The sequence below is a fragment of the Apodemus sylvaticus genome, chromosome 23 (genome assembly GCF_947179515.1).
Source record: "Apodemus sylvaticus chromosome 23, mApoSyl1.1, whole genome shotgun sequence".
NCBI classification, from domain to species: Eukaryota; Metazoa; Chordata; class Mammalia; order Rodentia; family Muridae; genus Apodemus; species Apodemus sylvaticus.
The window spans coordinates 37,802,542-37,822,256 of record NC_067494.1 but is presented as its reverse complement, the minus strand read 5'-3'; the positions used below and the strand labels follow the sequence as shown (position 1 = coordinate 37,822,256).

The 19,715-nt window shown below is 41.6% G+C and overlaps 1 protein-coding gene across 1 annotated transcript in view; it reads left to right on the top strand.

Annotated features, from left to right (window-relative positions):
* Window positions 1-9,824, top strand: part of Nox3 (NADPH oxidase 3) — a 63,267-nt gene extending 53,443 nt beyond the window's left edge. Inside the window, exon 13 of the mRNA XM_052169768.1 lies at window positions 9,698-9,824. Within this exon, the coding sequence (XP_052025728.1) occupies window positions 9,698-9,824 (127 nt within the window). The remainder of the gene's footprint in view (window positions 1-9,697) is intronic.
* The last annotated feature ends 9,891 nt before the right edge of the window (window positions 9,825-19,715 follow it).

The following is a 19,715-nucleotide window of genomic DNA, read 5'->3' as shown; positions in this document are numbered from 1 at the left end:
TCCCCACTCCTAGGTCAGTCTTTGTCTGGAACCTTCGTCATCTATAGCATGCACTGTCTTCGTATTTGTGAAGGGAGTGAAAGTGAGGACATCTTTCCTGCTGTGATTCCGGAGGCCAGTGGGTGGAACAGTGGCCATAAGAGGAAGTATCCCCAGAGATATCATTTAAATCAGGCAACAGGGGATACCTGCTAGTCATCGTAAGACTTTGGATATGATTCTCAGAGGAATAGCCACTTAGAGGTGCAAGCCCAAGACTGGCATTGGGTCACCCTTGTTGCTGTAAGAAAACGGACTGCAGTGGAGCTAGGACAGAGGTAGGGAGGCCGGTGGAGAACAGGCAGGGGTGGTAGTTTGGTAGGTGGGGAGCATTGGAGGAGGTTGTGAAGAGGAGTTTGATTCTGAGCATTTTCAGGAGTCTGAATGGGCATGAGTTGTTGACGGACTGGGGCACGACCCAAGCTGGGGTGAACTCCCACTCATTAGCAGGGACATGACAGTGAGAATTGCTATGGAAAGGACACGGGATATGGGAAGTTTCATTTTTGATCTTTAGCTTAAGATACTTCTTAAACATTCAGATGTCCAGCAGGTGATGCCTGCAGTGGGATTTTGGGTGAGAATCTCAGCTGAAGGTATCTGCATGGAAACACTGTGTGGAGCCACAACACCAGGATAAATAAACGATAAATAGTTCCAAGATATATTATAGTCAGGAAGCAAGAAACCATAATCTCTAATAGACATTACTCATATCTACCTTAGCAATCAAGCCATTTGGGGCTTTCTGGCTTTTTATCTGTTCCCTTTATCGGTAATTTAAAATCTTCTGTGTCTCTGACGACTTCTCTGTTCTCCCTGATCGCCTGTGTATTTTCTCATTGGTCTTCCTTCCGAGGACCTACACTCCATTAATCTCTCTGTAGTTCCCTGGTACCTTTTTCTGCAATGTGGAATCCTTTTATGGTGAGGATAATTCATCCTTTGGTCAACTCATATCATCCTTTCCATATTCTTTCTTCTATTTTCTTTGCTCTAGAACTATTGCCCTTCTATCTTTATTAGCTGCCTGGGTGTCTATCTGAGTTCACCGAACCGCCTCTTTTGACAGACATTGGGTGGGGAAGGGAAGAAGAAAGGATGAGTAGAGTTCTTAAGCATCCAGCTGCAGTATCCTTGGTCCACGTGAAGTCACTCGGCTTCGGCCACCCCGAGTGCTGAGAGACAGACCCCTGCAAACGTGGAGTACAGCTTGTGCTATGACAGCCTTCCCTGCATTCCGAGAATGTTCTGTGAGTGTCTCAACACTCCCGATATACAGCAGAGGGAAGTGAGAGTAGAGGAGGGCAGAATTCTAAGCAGAAAGCCAGGAAACAGCTTAACTTCTCGCTAAAAATTCAAGAGGAAGTAGATCCATCCATCGCGCGATACAGCAGCCCAGCTAGTGCTTCCCGGACTCAGCTTCCCGCGCCCTCACAGAGCTGCGGACCCTTGGCAAGTGGCCTTGGCAGCTCTTGTCTGTCATCAAATCCTGGTGCGCGCTCTCTTGTTTACTTTGCTTCTTGTCTTGGCTCTGTGGAAGGCCCAGCCTTGGGTCCAGTTCTGGAGTGCCGCCTTGTCTCCAAATCCGTGACTCCATTAACAACCCGCCCCCCAGGAGTCCTCTAGGCATCAATGGATGCTGGCCCTCAACCCCTCTAAGCCCTGAGAGAAGTGTCCCTCACCTGCACCTACCTCGTTCTTGACCAGAGGGAATGGAGTAACCTCATGCTATATGCTCATATGCACGACCTAAGTAGGGCTGTTCCTATTTTCTCCTTTAGGAGAAAAATATAGTTTTGAACAAATTTATACCTTTTGATTTCACTGATAACAAAATGGATTTCCCACTTCCTGGCTCCCTGAGTGTGACAGAGATGCAGGGGTGTGGCATGTACACATACATGTGGAGGCTGGAAGACAGTCATGTGTGTCGTTCCTCAGGTACACATACCCCTAGTTTTATGGACAGGGCTTCTCCTTACTAGCCCAGAGCCCTGTTTTCCAAGTAAGTTCGGATAGCTAGCTAATGGCCTCAAAAATTCACCTGTCTTTACTTCCCTAGCAACTGAGATAACAAGCACTCATCACCAAGCCTGGCTTTTATCAGATGGGCTCTGAGGCGCAATCTTAGGTCTCCATCTTTTCAAGGCCGCCATTTTCTCTATGAGATACCACCCGAGCCCAACCTCAAACTGCAGGCTTCTGAAAGATACATCTTTAAACTCATGTAAACAGCTCCAGTCTTCAGAGGGATTTCCCTGCATTGATGCCGCATTGTGTTTGTCTTTATCATAATATAAAGCTGATGGCCCAAGGCAAGAGGTCTCTCAAATCAGTTCACTTAATCATCTTTCTTCGCTTGGAGGGCGTGAGCCAGAGGCACAAGGTAGTAAGAAATCAAAGGCAAGATGAGCCTTGTGCAATCACTGTTCAGAGAAATGCTGTTTCAGGTGAGCCTGTCCCATGTGTGTAGTGAGCTAGAAGTCCAGGACAGTTTTATCTAAGCTGGAAAACATGTTCACCCTATACCACACAACTGCATGGAATGGCTAGCTCTGTTTCTCCCACGTGTAGCTGTGCAAACTTTCTTTCTCTGGGATGCATGATTTCATGTCATCCAGGTCCAGGGGAGAAGAGACCCCTGGGGTTAAGTCATTTCAGAACCAAAGCACAACTGACTACTTCGTACCTGGAAAAAAAATTTAATATCAGATTTGTAAAAGCTTGAGACTCCGAAACACACTGGCTTATTAAATTGCTTCAAGCATCAATATAATTAATATTAGATAAATCCATGGAAAATCAATCATTATTTCATCTCTGGAATGCCAGGTCCCTGGAATCCTGCAAATCTCCAGCATCGAGCTTAGCACCGCCCTTCTAGAAGACTTTTAAAATGACCTCCTGTAAAATAATTTTTTGTTTTTCTTCTGCGTAAAAGGAGATTTATGCTTAATGAAGCTTTTAATGAAGAAATTACAGAAGGGGAATGCCAATAAAATCTAATTCTTAAACAAGAAAATCTAATATTGAGAAGTATTGCAATATGCTGGCCTTTGTCCAAATAGAAATGAAACACAATCCAATCACTGTTCAGCACAAAGGACAAAGTAACATTAATTTTCTTCAAGATGGTTATTAGAGAGATAAACAGTATGTTCTCCCCTTATTATGTCACAGAGATGTTTGTTCCCAAGCCCACTTGGCTACGCTCACAAGACCGGCTTGTCCTGCCCTTTAGCTGGTATCTTTTGGCAAAGATGGGTCAGGAAGAATTGCTGGATTTGTTAGTAGCCTCAGAAAAGATCCTTTGTTCCCCAGGGCCTTTGAAGTAGGCTCTCCACCATCCGCACAAAGCCAGGCATTCTCAACACTAACTCCTGTAATCGCATTTACCTGTTCACTCAAAGCTGGAGTGCATTCCTGTCCTGAGAAAGAGTTGAATCAAAAGAACGAAGGGGAAAGGAATGCAAAACAATTTTTATAGGACATGAAAAAACACTACCAAAAATAAAGCTGGAGGGGAAGCAGATCAAAGCGGATTGAGCAAGTTCTAAAGGAACCAGAAAATTGCAAAAATAACAGTAATAGAGAAACAAATTGACGGCATTAGAAGGAATACAAATGAGGAACAGGAGAGATGGTTTTAAAATAGATCAAAGACTGAAGGCAGAAAACAGGAAAGCAGGTTCTGCTGTTTTTATCGGTAATTAATTTTGGTAATTATACCAGTTGATTTACAAAAACACGAGGATAGTGTTAAAAGACAATCAACAAATAGCAAATGGGCATACATTTAAAGAGGTCATTTCTTACTCTGCCCAAACTCTCATGCATGTGACAATTGCCAATTACTTCAATTATACAAGCGCAGAAAAGTACGCCACACATACAGTGCAAGTCACCCTCCCATTAAGGTACAATAGGCTAATTAGTGCATGCATTTACACCTAGGACTTACAAATCTATAGAAATGTGTCTTGTACAAAGATGGAAACTATGTTTCATTTTCTGTAAGCACTCTCAATATGCTGCCAACCTTTAGACAAGTGTTTAGAATCAGAAAACCATTTTCAAGAAGACAGAATGAAAATAAATATAGTTTTGTCATATCTAGCTTTTATTTTTGACAAGTGCACATTGTACATGCACTCACCCCTGTGGACCTGTGGCTTAGCTATTGTTCGTTAATTGACTAAGAAGTTTTCCTGTAGGGTTTCAGTCTTTGATCTTACACTTCGGAAAATATTTATAGTTTTCTGCTTTTGACTTATCTGCTGATATCTTCACCATGCCTTATAGGTGTGAACTTTATGCAATTAATTAGCATAAAAACTTTCTGGATTTTTCCCCAGTTTTCATAACTTCAATAAGAGCTATTCTTTAATAATGAGGGGAGGAAGAGAGAGAAAGAGAGAGAGAGAGAGAGAGAGAGAAAGAGAGAGAGAGAGAGAGGTGTCAGCATTTGTCACAGCAGAACCATCCAACCCAGACATGATGAAGGTGTCAACTTACTATACAAGTAAGGGCGCTTCTAATCCATATGACTTGAATGTATTTTAGACCCCCATTGTTTTCAAAAATGTAAAAAAGAAATACCTTTTTACTAAATTGAGTAAATGTGTCCATCTGGAGTTACATTTGCTTGTGTGCACACCCTTCAGTTCTCATTTGTACATGCATATGTGCAAAAATGTTGTCAAGTGATATTTTTAGGAAATTAGCATTCTGATTATAGCATACCGGGTCCTTTATCTAACAGGGTATCCTAAACATTCATTATATGACTAAAATGTTCAGAACACTCAAAGAAATAAATTTAAATGTAAATGCAGCACATGATAAATTATAGCTTTATAACGAAAGTAAAGCCCCCATAATGCATGGTGGAAATATTGTCCCCATAGCTAAATTGGTTCCTTCTCCACCAGAGAGCATCCAGCTCACTGGCTATAGCCAAGTGAAAATTCCATAAAAATGACTAGCCTTGCTTGCCGTAGGGGGACTAAGAATATAAGTAAATAGCAGGTGGAGTTATTACTCTGTTAACTTACTTTGATGGCATTATTCCAGAAAATTAAGAGTCGTAGAAAATCTTTTGATTGTTTATAGGTTTACATGTCTTAGTAGAACAAGGGTAAGGGAAAAGATAGGATGGAGAAAAAAATGTTCCACCATTTTCTGGGACTCAATACTATGAATCGACTAGTTTCCTCCTCCTCCTCCTCCTCCTCCTCCTCCTCCTCCTCTTCTTCTTCCTCCTCCTCCTCTTCTTCTTCTTCCTCCTTCTCCTCTTCCTCCTCCTCCTCTTCCTCCTCCTCCTCTTCCTCTTTCTGTTCTTTCTTCTCTTCTTTCGCCTCTTTTCTCCTCCTTTTCTTCCTCCTCCTCTTCCTCCTTTTCTTCCTTCTCTTCTTCCTCCTCCTCTTCATCCTTCTCCTGTTCTTTCTCCTCCTCTTCCTCCTCCTCCTCCTCTTCCCCCTACACTCTCTCTCTCCTCTTCTTCTTTTTCCTTCTCCTCCTCCTCAACCTTCTCCTCCTCAACCTCCTCCCCACCCCCATCCCCTAAGGGCAACACATTTACTCACTCATATCTACTGCTCAGCATGCACGAGTGAAAGGACGATGACTAGGGGAAACAGAGACGAGCGTCCTAAGTATACAGGAACAGCCTTATCTGTCAGAAGGGACAGTTTGTTGGAAAGTGGACAATGCAGAGGCACGGCACGTGTAAGTTTTGTTAGTAACACCTGCAGCCCCAGACGAACAACTCAGAAAGGAGAACACTGCATCGTTTACTGGTCTTGTTGTCATGACCAACTATCTGACTAGACGCAGCTCAGAGAGACGAGATTATCCTGGTCCACGGTGTGCGGAAGCGGCTCATCATGGCTGCAGGAGCAGGAGGTGCTGCCTCACGTTGCATCCATAGTCAGGAAGCAGAAAGCAATGACAGATGACTCTGCTCAGCTAGCTTTCTCCTTTGTGTTCAGTCTGAGACTCCCCAGCCCATGTGGTCAGTTTTCCCTCCTCCTCAATTTTTTCTGAAAATACCTTCAGACCTCCCCCTCAGGTATGTCTCCTAGGTGATTCCAAATCAAGATGACAGTCAAGATTGACCATCCTACACTGTAAGAAAGTCAGTACAGCCTACTGCTGGGCATTGACTATGATATGACTTAGAATGGGAGAGAGCTGGCCAGGACAACTATCAGCTGTAGTTATGAAAAAGATGGGGTTGTATAAAATGTAATTATGTGATAAATCATTTGGAGGCATTTCTAATGAAAAACATTCACTGGGAAAGATTAACCAGAACTTGTGTGTCCGTGGTCTGAAACCGAGTTTGTAGCTCTCGATGCAGTCGTCCTAAGCCTTCATAAATCCGCAGGAAGCTTCTGTTTATCGATTTTATTTGCAGAACACACTCAGGGTATAAAGTAATTTGATTTTTTTTTAACAGGGTTTAGGGTCTGCCCCAACAGGGTTATAACTTACCAAGCATAAAAGCCAACACATAAAACCAAACATACAATTTAAAGAGAAAAGGGCTCGTGCCAGAGGAACCGGCGAATCAGGGGGTGGTGAGATTACCCCCAGGCATATCCACACATGCATCTATCTATCTGGGAATCTGGGGGTGAGGGTGGCAAGATTACTCCCAGGCACGCTCCCATACCCATCTAACGGCTGGGCTGAAATCTCCTGGTGGGTGATATTTTGGATGCCTTTCATGCACGGTGTTACTCAACTGTTTGGAGAGGAAAAAATAATAATAAATCCCACAGAGAAAAGCATAGTGGTTATTTAACAAACACAAGGGGTAGGTAGAGAAAGAACCTTCTTTCCTGCTTATCAGAGCTCGGAATAATTCTGTGGATGTTTTTAACCAGTTTTTTTCACCCTCTGTGAAACCTTCCCCTTTCTCATCAAAGTCAGCCACTCAGACTGGTCCATGCCTTTAGTGTTATCCCTGATCCAGACCCCGCATGCGTGGACAAGATCTGCAGCTTGCAAGCTGTAAACTGGAGGATAAATGGTGTCTCGCGTTTTTATACTTCTTTTGCACAGAACCTTCTTTTTTAACTCTAAGCAATAGCGGATAATTAAATTTTTATAGAAGAATTTTTTTTTCTTTAGCAATCCCATTAGGGCTCTGCTGTGCATGTCCATTGCCTCATAAAGGAAAAAGGAAGAAAAAAAAACACCCTGCCACATCTGTGCCTTAACCAGCTTGTGCAGATTGCCTCAGCTCCATAGTTTATGGGATGCATCCATGACCAGGAAACCCTATATTGACGCCATAAATGTCAAGGCTGGTGAAAGCAGGCAAGAGGCAGAAGGTCTTGCTTGACTGCAACCGGCAGCCGTGTGGAGATGGATTAAGGGATGACTGCTGGGTCGGGTCGCAGCTGAGGGCAGATAGTGAATGGTCTCCGTGAGACTTGCTGGTGACCGCATAACCGTGGTAGCTGTGGGCCCTGAGTCTGGAACAGTTCGGACTTAGCTGGCTAGTGCAAGAGCCCCCACCTCAGCGGTGAGCCACTGGAGCTCCCAGTGGAACATTCGACGGCCCACAGTCAGAAGGCTTTGAAAGGAGTTCTTAAAGGCAGGACATCGGAGAACACCATTAGCTTCTCAAACCACGACTCTGGCTATAAATGAGAGGGAAGTCCCAATCTGTGGGACTAGGCAACCTCTTTGGTGACATTCACACGAATGGGGCAAATATCACCTCCTGTAACAGCACCTTTGAAACAGAGTACAAGGACACCTCTGGGTAGGATACCCACAGAGGAGATGTAACTCCTCATCAGGAATGGCCTCCTCCACCTGGCCTCTTCCACTCAGAGCTCAAAAGACCAATCCCACAATCCTCCAGCAGCCTCTGTGTTCGCACCTCACTTCGCATCTTCTGTTCAGCTCCGTGGACATGTGTGATACTGATAGCGGAGAACGAACCACTCCAGAGACCACCATGTGCCAAGCACAGGGCCAGGCCAGGGCTGGCCAGGCCTCCCTTCATCCTCAGAGAGAAGCTGGGAGCATGGAGGAGACCTTGACAGGAAAGATCTCTAATACTCCAGATTTTATATCCGTGAAGCAATAGGACTTTGAGAAGATAATTAATGTGCCCAAATCTCACGGCAGCCAAATGCTGCAAACATCAGCCTCCTTGCCATTTGCCCCCTAGTTCCATAAACACCTGAAAATTGCCTCATGTCAAATTATTCAGTATAAAACACTTTTGGGGGGGAGGGTGGGGAAGATAGTTTGACAAATTAAGTCCTGGATATCTTTGAAAGTGACACTTAGACGTTTTAAATATGTTCTCATTCGTAGATGAAGCCATTTGGTGAATTCTTTTGAAGGAAGTTTAAAATGTGGTTAAACCATGACCTTCTATCGTGGGCATCATGGTCCTGGAACACGTTGTTAAAATAGGATCCTGCTATATGGCAGAGAAGCACGCTACTGTGTAAACTAGGGAGCAAGGCAATACAAAAGCCAGGAAGGAAGAGGGTCAGCAGAGCAGGCTGGCCTTGGATCTGAAGAATTTCTCTGAGGCAATATGGCTCCTAGGGCCATCTGTCTCAATATTACCTGGCTTCATACCAAACACACTCCCCATGGATCCCAGCCAACGAATCTCAATTATAACAAGCTGCCTAATGATTTTATACACGGTAATGTGGGTACTTTTGATCAAGGCTACAGTAAGTAGTTTAGCTTATGCTGGGGCTTAGGACAAGAAGGCACCACATGGCACAATGACGTAGACAACAAGGGAGGAAAGCTTCGACCTTTGTATCTTTCAAAGGGGGCTGGCGTGTCCTGAACATTTGAAACCAGAGCTCTGCTTACACAGGACACTGGGGCACTCTGATGACGTGAAGCAAAGCTGTGTCTTCCACACTGGTTTTGGAAGTGTAAGGACCAAGGGTCACACTGTTTGGAAGACCAGGTGTTCAGCCATGCTTGTCTCTGCCATCTCTTCCCTTAAGCCTCCTTTGCAGATTGAATTCTAGTAGGAGAAATAAATAAGTTGTTATTACTTTAAATATACATTTTATTACCTATGAAAATGGCAAGGTTGAATGAGATATTACTCATAACCAACCTTTCTATACTACTCTTTGAATATAATGTCTCATTTTCCTTACGTTAAAATACACAATGTAATTGTTGGCTTTAGAGTACATATGTAAGACCTCCGGCCCCACCCAAAACCATGCAGGCAATAATCAACATGACCATTTACTCATTCCTTCAGCAAACACGTGCTTTTGTCTCCTTAAGGTAGACGCTATCCCAGGTGCTAGGATGAAGATGTTGAGTCGGAAGTCCTGATTTACACTCTAGCCACAAATCCAAGATGATGTTGACCAGCTTCACCTAACTGAAAACCCACCGTATCACAAAACCCCGATGCGATTAGGAAAGCCCGCTCCAGCCTCTACCTTCTTGAGTCCCTAAGTCCTGTGGTTCTGGGAATCACAGGGCTCTGGCTGGGGCAATGGACTGCAAGCAGGGAGGACACTTACAAAAAGATAAATGGTCCAGCTACCGTGTCTGCTTCCTAATCACCTAGGCCTGTCATGGCTTCCTGCCGGTCTTGCCCAGGTAACGCTCTCTCCTTTTCTTACCCCGCCTCCAGCAGCAGCATTGGCGTGTTCTTCTGTGGACCCCAAGCCATGTCAAAGACTCTCCAAAAGATGTGCCGTTTGTACTCATCTGCGGATCCGAGGGGCGTTCATTTCTATTACAACAAGGAAAACTTCTAGATGTCGGAGGAACCTTCGATGCACTGTGAAAGAGGCTAAAATCAAGTAGGTCAAGGGGAAGGGAAGGTTGTTTTCCCACAAAGGGCCAAAGAGCCAGCATTTTAGACTTTATGCAGAGGATGATCGTAGCCTCATCTACTCCACGCCGTGGTTCCAAGACGCTTAAGTAGACGCAAATGAGAAGACATTGGAATGGGTTAGCCGAGTTCTGTTGTCATACAATTTACTTATGGCCACTGAAGGTGAATCTTGTATAATCTTTTATGTCATGGACTTTGTATTTTTTTGACAATTTAAAAATGTAAAAGCCATGGTTGGGCACTTAACTAAAATGTAGAAATCATGAGAATATAAACTGAGGCCATGAGCCAAATGAGGCCAGTGAGATGTAGACAATGTTAATCAAAGCATGCTTAGAACATGCTTAGAACACGCTTAGAACATGCTTAGAACACTGGCATTTTTCCACCTTGTACGGAATACACATAAAAACTAAATTCCATGTTTACCTTCCCTCTCTTCTTCCTTCATTCCTTCCTCCCTTTCTTCCTTCCTTCATTCATTCATTTCTGATTCCCTTCTCCCTCTCTTTTAACAAATAGTCATAGATCATTTCAACTTCTGTTCCCCAAAACATCTGGAAATGTTTTTGGAAATTTCCATCAATTTAGTCCTTCCGTGCCCTGTTGCTGGTTGCAAAGAATCCCTCACACCTTATAATTCTCTCCACCAGCATTAATGCTTTATAATTATTTCACCAAATATATCAAGAGTGATTTGAAAATTATTTAGCCGCAGATAACAAGTGGGTTCTTTAGCAATATCAGCAGAACTTCATTAGTGATATACCCCATCTTTTATTTAGGCTTCATATCAAATTATTAACTTCAGAGTACTCCTCTGGCATTCCTATGCCTGTTAATATCGCGTCCAACTGAAAATGTTTAATGGCCAGCCACTGGGAACTGTACACCACACCATATTTTCTTAGTTTCTAGATGATACATCATATACAATAGAACAAAAGTGTTTGCTGAAATTAAGATTGTACTTTACAAATGCTTATCATAAAAGAAGTAAATTGATCTGACAGGCTTTGATATTATGAATCAGATAGCTACTGAAGCTTTTCTGTGTGTTTCTAAAATGCAAATTAATTGTCTACTTTCTAATATCATTAGATTATTTTTAATTTCAAGTATGAATTTTACTCTTATAGTCTACAGGGGATATAGTTGGGTATATTCAACAATATCCCATACATGATTTCTACTGCCTCTGCTTGGGAATTTCTCAGTGTATGAAAGTATCAGATAGATGATTGATAGAATGATAGATATATAGATATGGATAATCATTCAAACTCCAGTTGGAAGACATCCAGGCATACTACACAATTATTTTCCCATTTAAACTTAATTCAATCATTATTGCTAGCAGTTTCTATAGCCAAATCTAATCTTTAGCCAGAAAATTAAATACATTAACTTTTTTCTTTCAGTCATATTCAGTTACTACTTTTCTTCCTTTAACTATTTGAAAATAAAATGTATTGTTTGATCATGCAATTTTGTCTAATAAAATAAAACCTTTTCTGGTACAATATCAAAAATACAATTTCTTTTTATTTCAACATTTTGAAGTATATATACTATGAGATTCTCCCCTGTCCAAACAAAAAAAAATATAAAAATATGAGTTCCATAATGTTGAAATAACCAAATTAAAGTGGAAATAATTTATTCAAAGGAGAAACATTCCACAAAAATTATTCAAGGTAATTTGATACATTACCTTGATATTTGATAAACATAAACAGGAAGACATTTGAAAATGAGTGCAAGTGGCATTGACTGAATTGGGATGTTACACATTCTGGAGATAATCAATTTGTTCGGAATTAATCTCTCTGCTAAATGAAACTCCAATTAAATTAAAATTTTCTTGATTTTAGGAAAAAATCTAATGAGGGGAAGAAAAAGCTAGAAACTGGAATGGAAAAGGAAAGAGAGAAGGGAGGAGGAAGAGGAGGGGAGGGGAGAGGAAGAGGAGGGGAGGGGAAGGGGAGGGGAAGGGAGAGGAAGGAGAGGGGAAGGAGAGGGGAAGGGGAGGGGAAGGAGAGGGGAAGGGGAGGGGAAGGAGAGGGGAAGGGGAGGACAAGGGGAGGGGAAGGGGAGGGGAAGGGGAGGGGAAGGGAGGACAAGGAGAGGGCAAAGGGAGGGGAAGGGGAGGGCAAGGGGAGGGCAAGGGGAGAGGAGGGGAAGGGAGGAGAGGGGAAGGGGAGGGGAAGGGAGAGGAAGGGGAGGGGAAGGGAGAGGAAGGGGAGGGCAAGGAGAGGGCAAGGGGAGGGGAGGGAGAGGAGGGGAAGGGAGGAGAGGGGAAGGGGAGGGGAAGGGAGAGCAAGGGGAGGGGAGGGAAGGGGACAGGGTCTGGGACAGGAACAGAGGTAAGAAGAAAGGGGAAAACTTTTACATATGGAAGAAACCATCTTGAAAGGGGATCCTCTAAAGAAACCAAAGAGGAAGCCTGTGTGAGCTGCTAGTGAAAAACAGTAAGTGTGGCCACAGACTTCTCACCAACTTCCTGGAGACCCCACACTATGAAAATTCTAAAAGTACTAAGGTATCATAGCTATCAGTAGAGTGCTTTGGGCCCCCTTAAGTTAACTTTCCAAAATAAAGGCAAAATACAGACTTTCTGAGCAAAGCCAAATGGGACTCAACCTTTGTCTCTGGAGGCCAAAAGCTATCCTTACTCGGGGAGGGAGGGAGTTCACCTCACCAAGACACAGTGAGCAACAAGGAACCAAGAACAAGCTAAACAATGTTTTGTCAGAATCTCTAAAGAGCAACTGCAAAGGACAACAAAAGATCAGTTGTGACTCCTTGTGTCAGAGTAGGGCAGGAAGAGAGATGTGTGCAGGCTCACCAAGGTATTTTTGGAGAAGGAATCTCTCACCGAATCCTTTGGCTAGGCTGGTTGCCCATGGAACTTTGGGAATCCCTCTCTCCCTTCCTCCCTCCCTCCCTTCCTCCCTCACTCTCTAGCACTGCCTTACAGTCACACACCTCAGCCTTTTCACACCGGACTCAGAGCAAGCATTTTACCCACCGAACCATCTCCCCAGCTCCTGAGAGAATATTTTTAGCAAATATTTTAGCATGTAAAAGTGAAATAGTGCAAATCGACAGACAAGGTAGGAGAGCCCTGGAATCCTGTGGTGTTTAGATTGTTCTGCAAGACAGAGGAACGGCTGTGTAAAGTTCTCCTTTAAATTCTATAAGTAAACGAAGTAATTTTTTGTGGCCCACTGTGCACACCGTTCCTTTTAGCAATGGAGACTCTGCTCTTGAGGTTTCGTTGGACCTAAGCTGTGAACTAATTTCTGGGATAACCAAGAAGTGTGAAGAAGATTTCAAGTGAGTTGTGTTTGCTGCTCTAATCTGAGGCTTTCTCTATCTGTTCTGTTTCCACTCAGCTGATCTTCTCGGGCTCCACTGCCCTTGAACCACCATATTCTGTCCCCTTCAGGCCTCCGTAGACAGCACTCTGGCATTGTGAGATATGGAGCAAACTCCTTCCTCCCTACTGTATGTTACTTTTCTATTTTTGGTCTGCATGGTTAAATAGTTCTTCTTTTATCTTTGAGACTCGGAACATTTTGACAAACATTTCACATAATTTTTTGCTATAGTAAACCTTGGGGGATTCCCTCTGCTTCAAGGACGTTTTCTTATATTAGATGTTTGAATACATTTGGAGGCCCTTTGTTTCCTCCTTTTAGAGGCATCAGTTATTTTAATAATGATCTTTTTCCATCCTAATTATTCTAATGGTTATAATCTCTATGTATCTTTTATTTACATTATTTTCTCTACATTTTTACAGGCCCAAATTATTCCTGTTGGGATTCAGACTAATTCCTATTTTTAAAAAGAACAAGTAAATACATGATAGGTAATATCTAATATTACCTGGGCAGTATTCAGAGGTTTTTTTTCAATGAAAACTATAAATCTTAGGATTCAAGTTAAGTTGAGTAAACAAAAATTATAAATAACCTTCCCCAACCCCCCTCTGCTCAGGACACATTTTGCCACAAAACTAACACAAACAGACAAACACAACCTCTGTTTTCAATGTTTCTTACATTTGGAGATTCCAGACTTGGAGTTATAATTAATTATAAATGTCTACTCCGTCTGTACAGTTTGCAGATGTCTAAGTCAGTTGTATAACGATATTGCTTTCAGCCCTGGGCCTCGACCTCAAATCCGCACTCACTCTGATGTGTTCATTTTGTTTCTTTCTAAATTTTTCTCTCTCTTAGTCAGGTGACACTCTCATTACATTCTGCAAAGCATGAATGGTGACAGATTAGTTTGGTCACAGTTTCTAACTGGTCATGTTACAGATGCTAAATTGATTCTTCAATGTTTTAAATAAACTGTGGGTTATTTTCCTGTACTTATCACATCTAAAGCTATGTAAAATAAGTCATCTATCTCTCTATCAATTCACTTATTATATGTATCTGTCTCTATCATCTGTCACTCTATCAAATCTATCTATATATCATCGATCATCTGTTATCTATCTTTCTCTGTGATGGTTTGTATATGCTTGGCTCAGGAAGTGGCACTATTAAGAAGTGTGTTCTGGTTGGAGTAAGTGGGCTTGAGCTTAAGACCCTCATTCTAGCTACCTGGAAGCAAGTATTCTGCTAGCAGCCATCAGATGACGATGTGGAACTCTCAGCTCCTCCTGCACCATGCTTGCCTGGAAGCTGCCATGCACCGGCCTTGATAATGGGCTGAATCTCTGAACAGGTGGGGGGCCAGGGTTTGACTGAAGGTATCCTCCTCCACGGCTTTCCACCTTACTTTTTGAGACTGGGCTTCTCACTGACACTGGAGTTCACCAATTCCATCGGACTGGCTGGCCCACCAGCACCAGGGAATCCTCCCAGCTCCAATCTCCCCAGTGCTGAACCAACAGGCTTGCATCACCACATAGGATTTTTACATTGGGTTTGGAGATTCAGATGCAGGACCTCATGCCAATACAGCAATCATTTTACTCATGAAAACATCTCCTAGGCCCTTGCCCATCTTATGTTGGTAATTTTTCTTAGCACTATCACCAAAATACCTGACAGATTCCCACAAGGGGCCAAGATTTGCATTGGCTTGTGGTTCTGCAGATTCTCTGTCCATCATACTGTGGAAGGCTTAGTGGTAAAACTAGCTTCTTGGGAGCGGTGAGAGCTGTGGGCAGCAAGCCTTCCCATGGAACGGAGCAGAAAGCAGAAAGAGAGTGATGAAACCAGAATCTGATATCATCTCCAATGTCCCTCCCCTTGGAGGGACATCTGTGCACACTAGCCAGACCCTAGCTTCTAAATACCCCAACCCCCGTAAAATACACCCCAGGCTGGGGCACAAGTATTCAAAACATTTCCCAGTGGGTGACACTTCATATCCAAACCAGGATGCATCTCTGAGTTTTTAAGCCTTATGAGATCACATTTCTCCTTCATCCTTCCTCTTTATTGGCCAATGTGCACAACGCCCAGAGGGCAAACACCCACAGCATTCTCTTTATGGCGTACTAACTGGGTTATTATCTCCACTATGTTCAAGGCCCACGGTGGCCTCCATCCAAGAAATAAAATGCAACTTTGTTTTTATCAGAGGCTGAAACCAGTGGCCAATTTACTTAGACAAGCAGTTCTATTGCCTTCTGTGATAGAAGCAACCCTTCGCTTCCATCTCAGATGCTTCTGCCCAATTTCAAAGTGTCACTGTGCCTTCAAAATTGGTCCTTCTCACCTCCTTTATTATTTTGTCTTGCATACTATCAGGGAACCTGATGACCCATTTGTTTGCTAATGGGACCCCAAACTAAAACTCCAGTGTAGACATCTATCTCCCTTGATTCTCCATAACACCTCAGCTGACTGCTTCAGCACTGACAAGAAGAATCATTTTGTGTTCGTATATGAACGTGTAAACTCTTTTTTTTTAACTTACAGTTCTGCTTTTCCTCCTATTTTTATCGTTTCAGTTATGACCACCATCACCTGCTAGCCACCAACAGCTATAAACACGAAGAACTTCCAAGTCCTCTTTGTTTGCTCTGTTCCCTGAATACTGACTCTGAGCCTTGTCCAAAGTTGTTATCCTCATGTGTTATTTATTTCTTATTTCTGATAACTATTGCAGAAAGGCATAGGTTAGGCACGTATGGCCTAGACTATGGATAATCAAAACCTCTAAGTTAACACATGCATCTCATCCAACCTCGAGCAAAGTGCACACACAAGGAAAATCCACCCACTGCGTCGGTGCAAAGCCCTGGTTTCCAGGCTAGTCAGCCTTCTCCTTCTCCTGGAGATAGATAGATCACGACTGAGTATGTTTTCTTCTCTATAAACCACCTCAGCCCCAAATAATCTAAAATATTTTCTTATACATCTACTAGCTATTAGTATATTAGTACTTTATCTCCTCCCCTTCTCTTTCTTTCCTGTGAACTCTTATATTGTTTGGCTAATGATTTTTAAGAGAAAATCCAGAGCTCTCCAAGATGGCTCCTTCTCGTCTTCTCCCCAAACCAGAGAAAAGGATACTCCAATAAGAGGGTTTTTCTTTTCCCAATCAGTAAAAACACATTCAAATTACTATAAAAAAAAAATCCTCATTGGTCTTCAAGGCATCAGCGCAATAATCAGCTGAAGGGATCAGATTAATCATTAAATTGCACCAACTGCCAACTATGGAAACATGTGCTGTTGCATGCTTTAGAATTATTTTCTGGCATTCTCTTCAGATCTCCAAACAGGAGATCCTCAGGAATCAAATTTTCTTTTAAAAAATGTTTAGAAGGGTAAGAACAATTCTAACTCTGTAAGACATCGATAAATATAACAAAATATATTAATATTTTTCATGATTTTATTTTACATTTTATTATTTTTAATATTTTAAATAGTTTGTTATTTTTAATATATTTTACAACATAAAGGATGAAGCTATTAATCTATCCTGTCTGTCATTGCTACTTTGAATAGAGGTGTTACTCAGTTATTATGCCAAACTCCACCTCCACTCTGTCAATAATTTCTGCCCTGCACTTAACAGATGTGTGCATGCAGAATCTAAAGATTGAGTTGTTTGTGGTTGAATTTGTATTTAAAATAAAGAAAAATAGAGAAAAGGAATCTTCAGTATATTTATGAGGTTTGAAAGTATTCCCAGGAGAGTGGTATGATAAAACAGTTGAGACAACACAACCAAATATTTGAGAATTGAACTCACTACCCGGGTTTTAGACCAGCTCCTTGGTGGCAAAGAGTGGAGCATATCAAAATGACATTACAACACCCTTGAAATTAAGTTGACATTGAGCCATAAAACCCCCAAGTGGACCAGAATGTGTACACTTAACCTAAACCTGTTAATTGCCATCCTAGGAGATCTAAACAAGAGTGTTACAACACTGTTCTCAAAATGTATGGGGAGCAACCTGATATTTTATCCTCTGAAGATGTAGGGAAGATCAACTCAAGAAAGTCAACACCAACATGACAAAAATAGGAGGAAAAGAGCTAACGAACTGCTGTCGTTAAAACGTTCCAAGCAGTGGTTAAAATCACTGTGGAAGAAAGGAAAACTAGTCTTACCAGGAAGGGGCAAAAAATGCAAGTGTTACAATTTACACCAACTGAAGGACTCACTAGATAGGTGGTTAGCAAGAAGAATGTCCCTCTAAAAGATGTCTTCATCCTGATCCCTGGGACCAATGGTAGGTGGTGCCATGCTGCAAAGGGGAATTAAGATTCTAGATAAAATTATGACTGCTTTGAGATTGTTCCCTGGGGATGGAGATTAACCCTGATTAACTAGTTGGCTGAATGTTATCACTGCAATGTTACAAATAATAAGAGAGATAGAAAGATCAGAGTCCAAGAAGGAGAACTAGAGGTTGACTATAGAGATAACAGGGGCTAAAGCATGTGGGGGGCCTTTGGAAGCTGTAAAGGAAAGGCCATTGTTCTCCTCTAAAGGATCCTGAAAATGGGCACAGCCTGTGATCTAGTTCAATGATATTCATGTTGACTTAAACAAATGCAAGATAAAGACTGTGTATAAGTAAAATCCACAAAAAAATCTTCATTTCAATAACAATGAATAACTTATAGATCCAAAAAGTAAGAGATTACAAATACATTAATTCTCTTCCAAGCAAGCTATAAATTCCAAAGTCCCAAAAAGGTTTCTCATGAAATGTGACAGAATAACTTTTTTATATAAAACAAACAGATGAGAATAGCAGGGGGGGAAAAAACTCAAGAAAAAAATGGTCAAGTTTTCTATGGAAGGCCGCATCATAAATATTCTAAGCTGTATTGGCACATATGGTCTTTGTCACATCCACTCCTTTGATTTTGTTTATTATTCAGTCCTTAAAGAATGTAAATCACCCTTAGCTTCCAGGCTATATATAGCCAGCAGATGGATTGAGCCCACCGGCCATATCTTGCCTATCCCAAATGAAAACAACATGGATACACTTTGCCATCCTGAAAAGAGAGGAAAATGCATTGTAGATGAGCAAATATCTAAAGGAACCATCAAACTGCATCATGACAAGCAAAGCTATATCATTTATAAACATGTGCACACACAAAACCAAACAAAGACTATAAATATCAGGAAGGATACATGAGTTAAACCAAAAGCTCTGATTTCATAATGTTAGTGAGTTCTAGTAAGAGAACGGGGTTGAAACAGATTTTTAAAAAAGGAGAGTTTCAATAGTGTCTATAATATTTATTTCCTAAACTAGCATCAGAATTTGTGCTACATAAGCTATAAATTTGTATAAATATGTTATATATTATATTTTATAATTTTACAATAGTCTTGTATTCTTTGAGATATTAGACCCCAGAACAAATCTAACCCCAGAAAGAAAGATTTAAGAGAACTGAGATACTGTTAAATATCTTTTAAATATTTGTTAACGATCTGTTAAATAACAAAAGAATATACCTGGGAGATTTGCAAATGTGTGGAAGATGAAGAATGTGAAAAGTGAATGGTGAAAGTATCAAAAAGGAAAAGAAAGTTCAAATGTTTTGAGACAAAAAAAAGAAAAAAAGAAAAAGGAAAAGAAAGAAAGAAGGAAGGAAGAAAGGAAGGAAGGAAGGAAGGAAGGAAGGAAGGAAGAAAGAAAGAAAGAAAGAAAGAAAGAAAGAAAGAAAGAAAGAAAGAAAGAAAGAAAGAAAGAAAGAAAGAAAGAAAGAAAGGAAGGAAGGAAGGAAGGAAGGAAGGAAGGAAGGAAGAAAGAAAGAAATAGAAGGAAGGAAGGAAGGAAGGCAGGAAGGAAAGGAAGGCAGGAAGGAAGGAAGGAAGGAAGGAAGAAAGAAAGAAAGAAAGAAAGAAAGAAAGAAAGAAAGAAAGAAAGAAAGAAAGAAAGAAAGAAAGGAAGGAAGAAAGAAAGAAAGAAATAGAAGGAAGGAATGAAGGCAGGAAGGAAGGAAGGAAGGAAGGAAGGAAGGAAGGAAGGAAGGAAGAAAGAAAGAAAGAAAGAAAGAAAGAAAAGAAAGAAAGAAAGAAAGAAAGAAAGAAAGAAAGAAAGGAAGGAAGGAAGAAAGAAAGAAATAGAAGGAAGAAAGGAAGGAAGGAAGGAAGGAAGGAAGGAAGGAAGGAAGAAGAAAGAAAGAAAGAAAGAAAGAAAGAAAGAAAGGAAGGAAGGAAGGAAGAAAGAAAGAAAGAAATAGAAGGAAGAAAGGAAGGAAGGAAGGAAGGAAGGCAGGAAGGAAGGAAGGAAGGAAGGAAGGAAGGAAGGAAGGAAGGAAGGAAGGAAGGAAGTGGAAACCCAGCA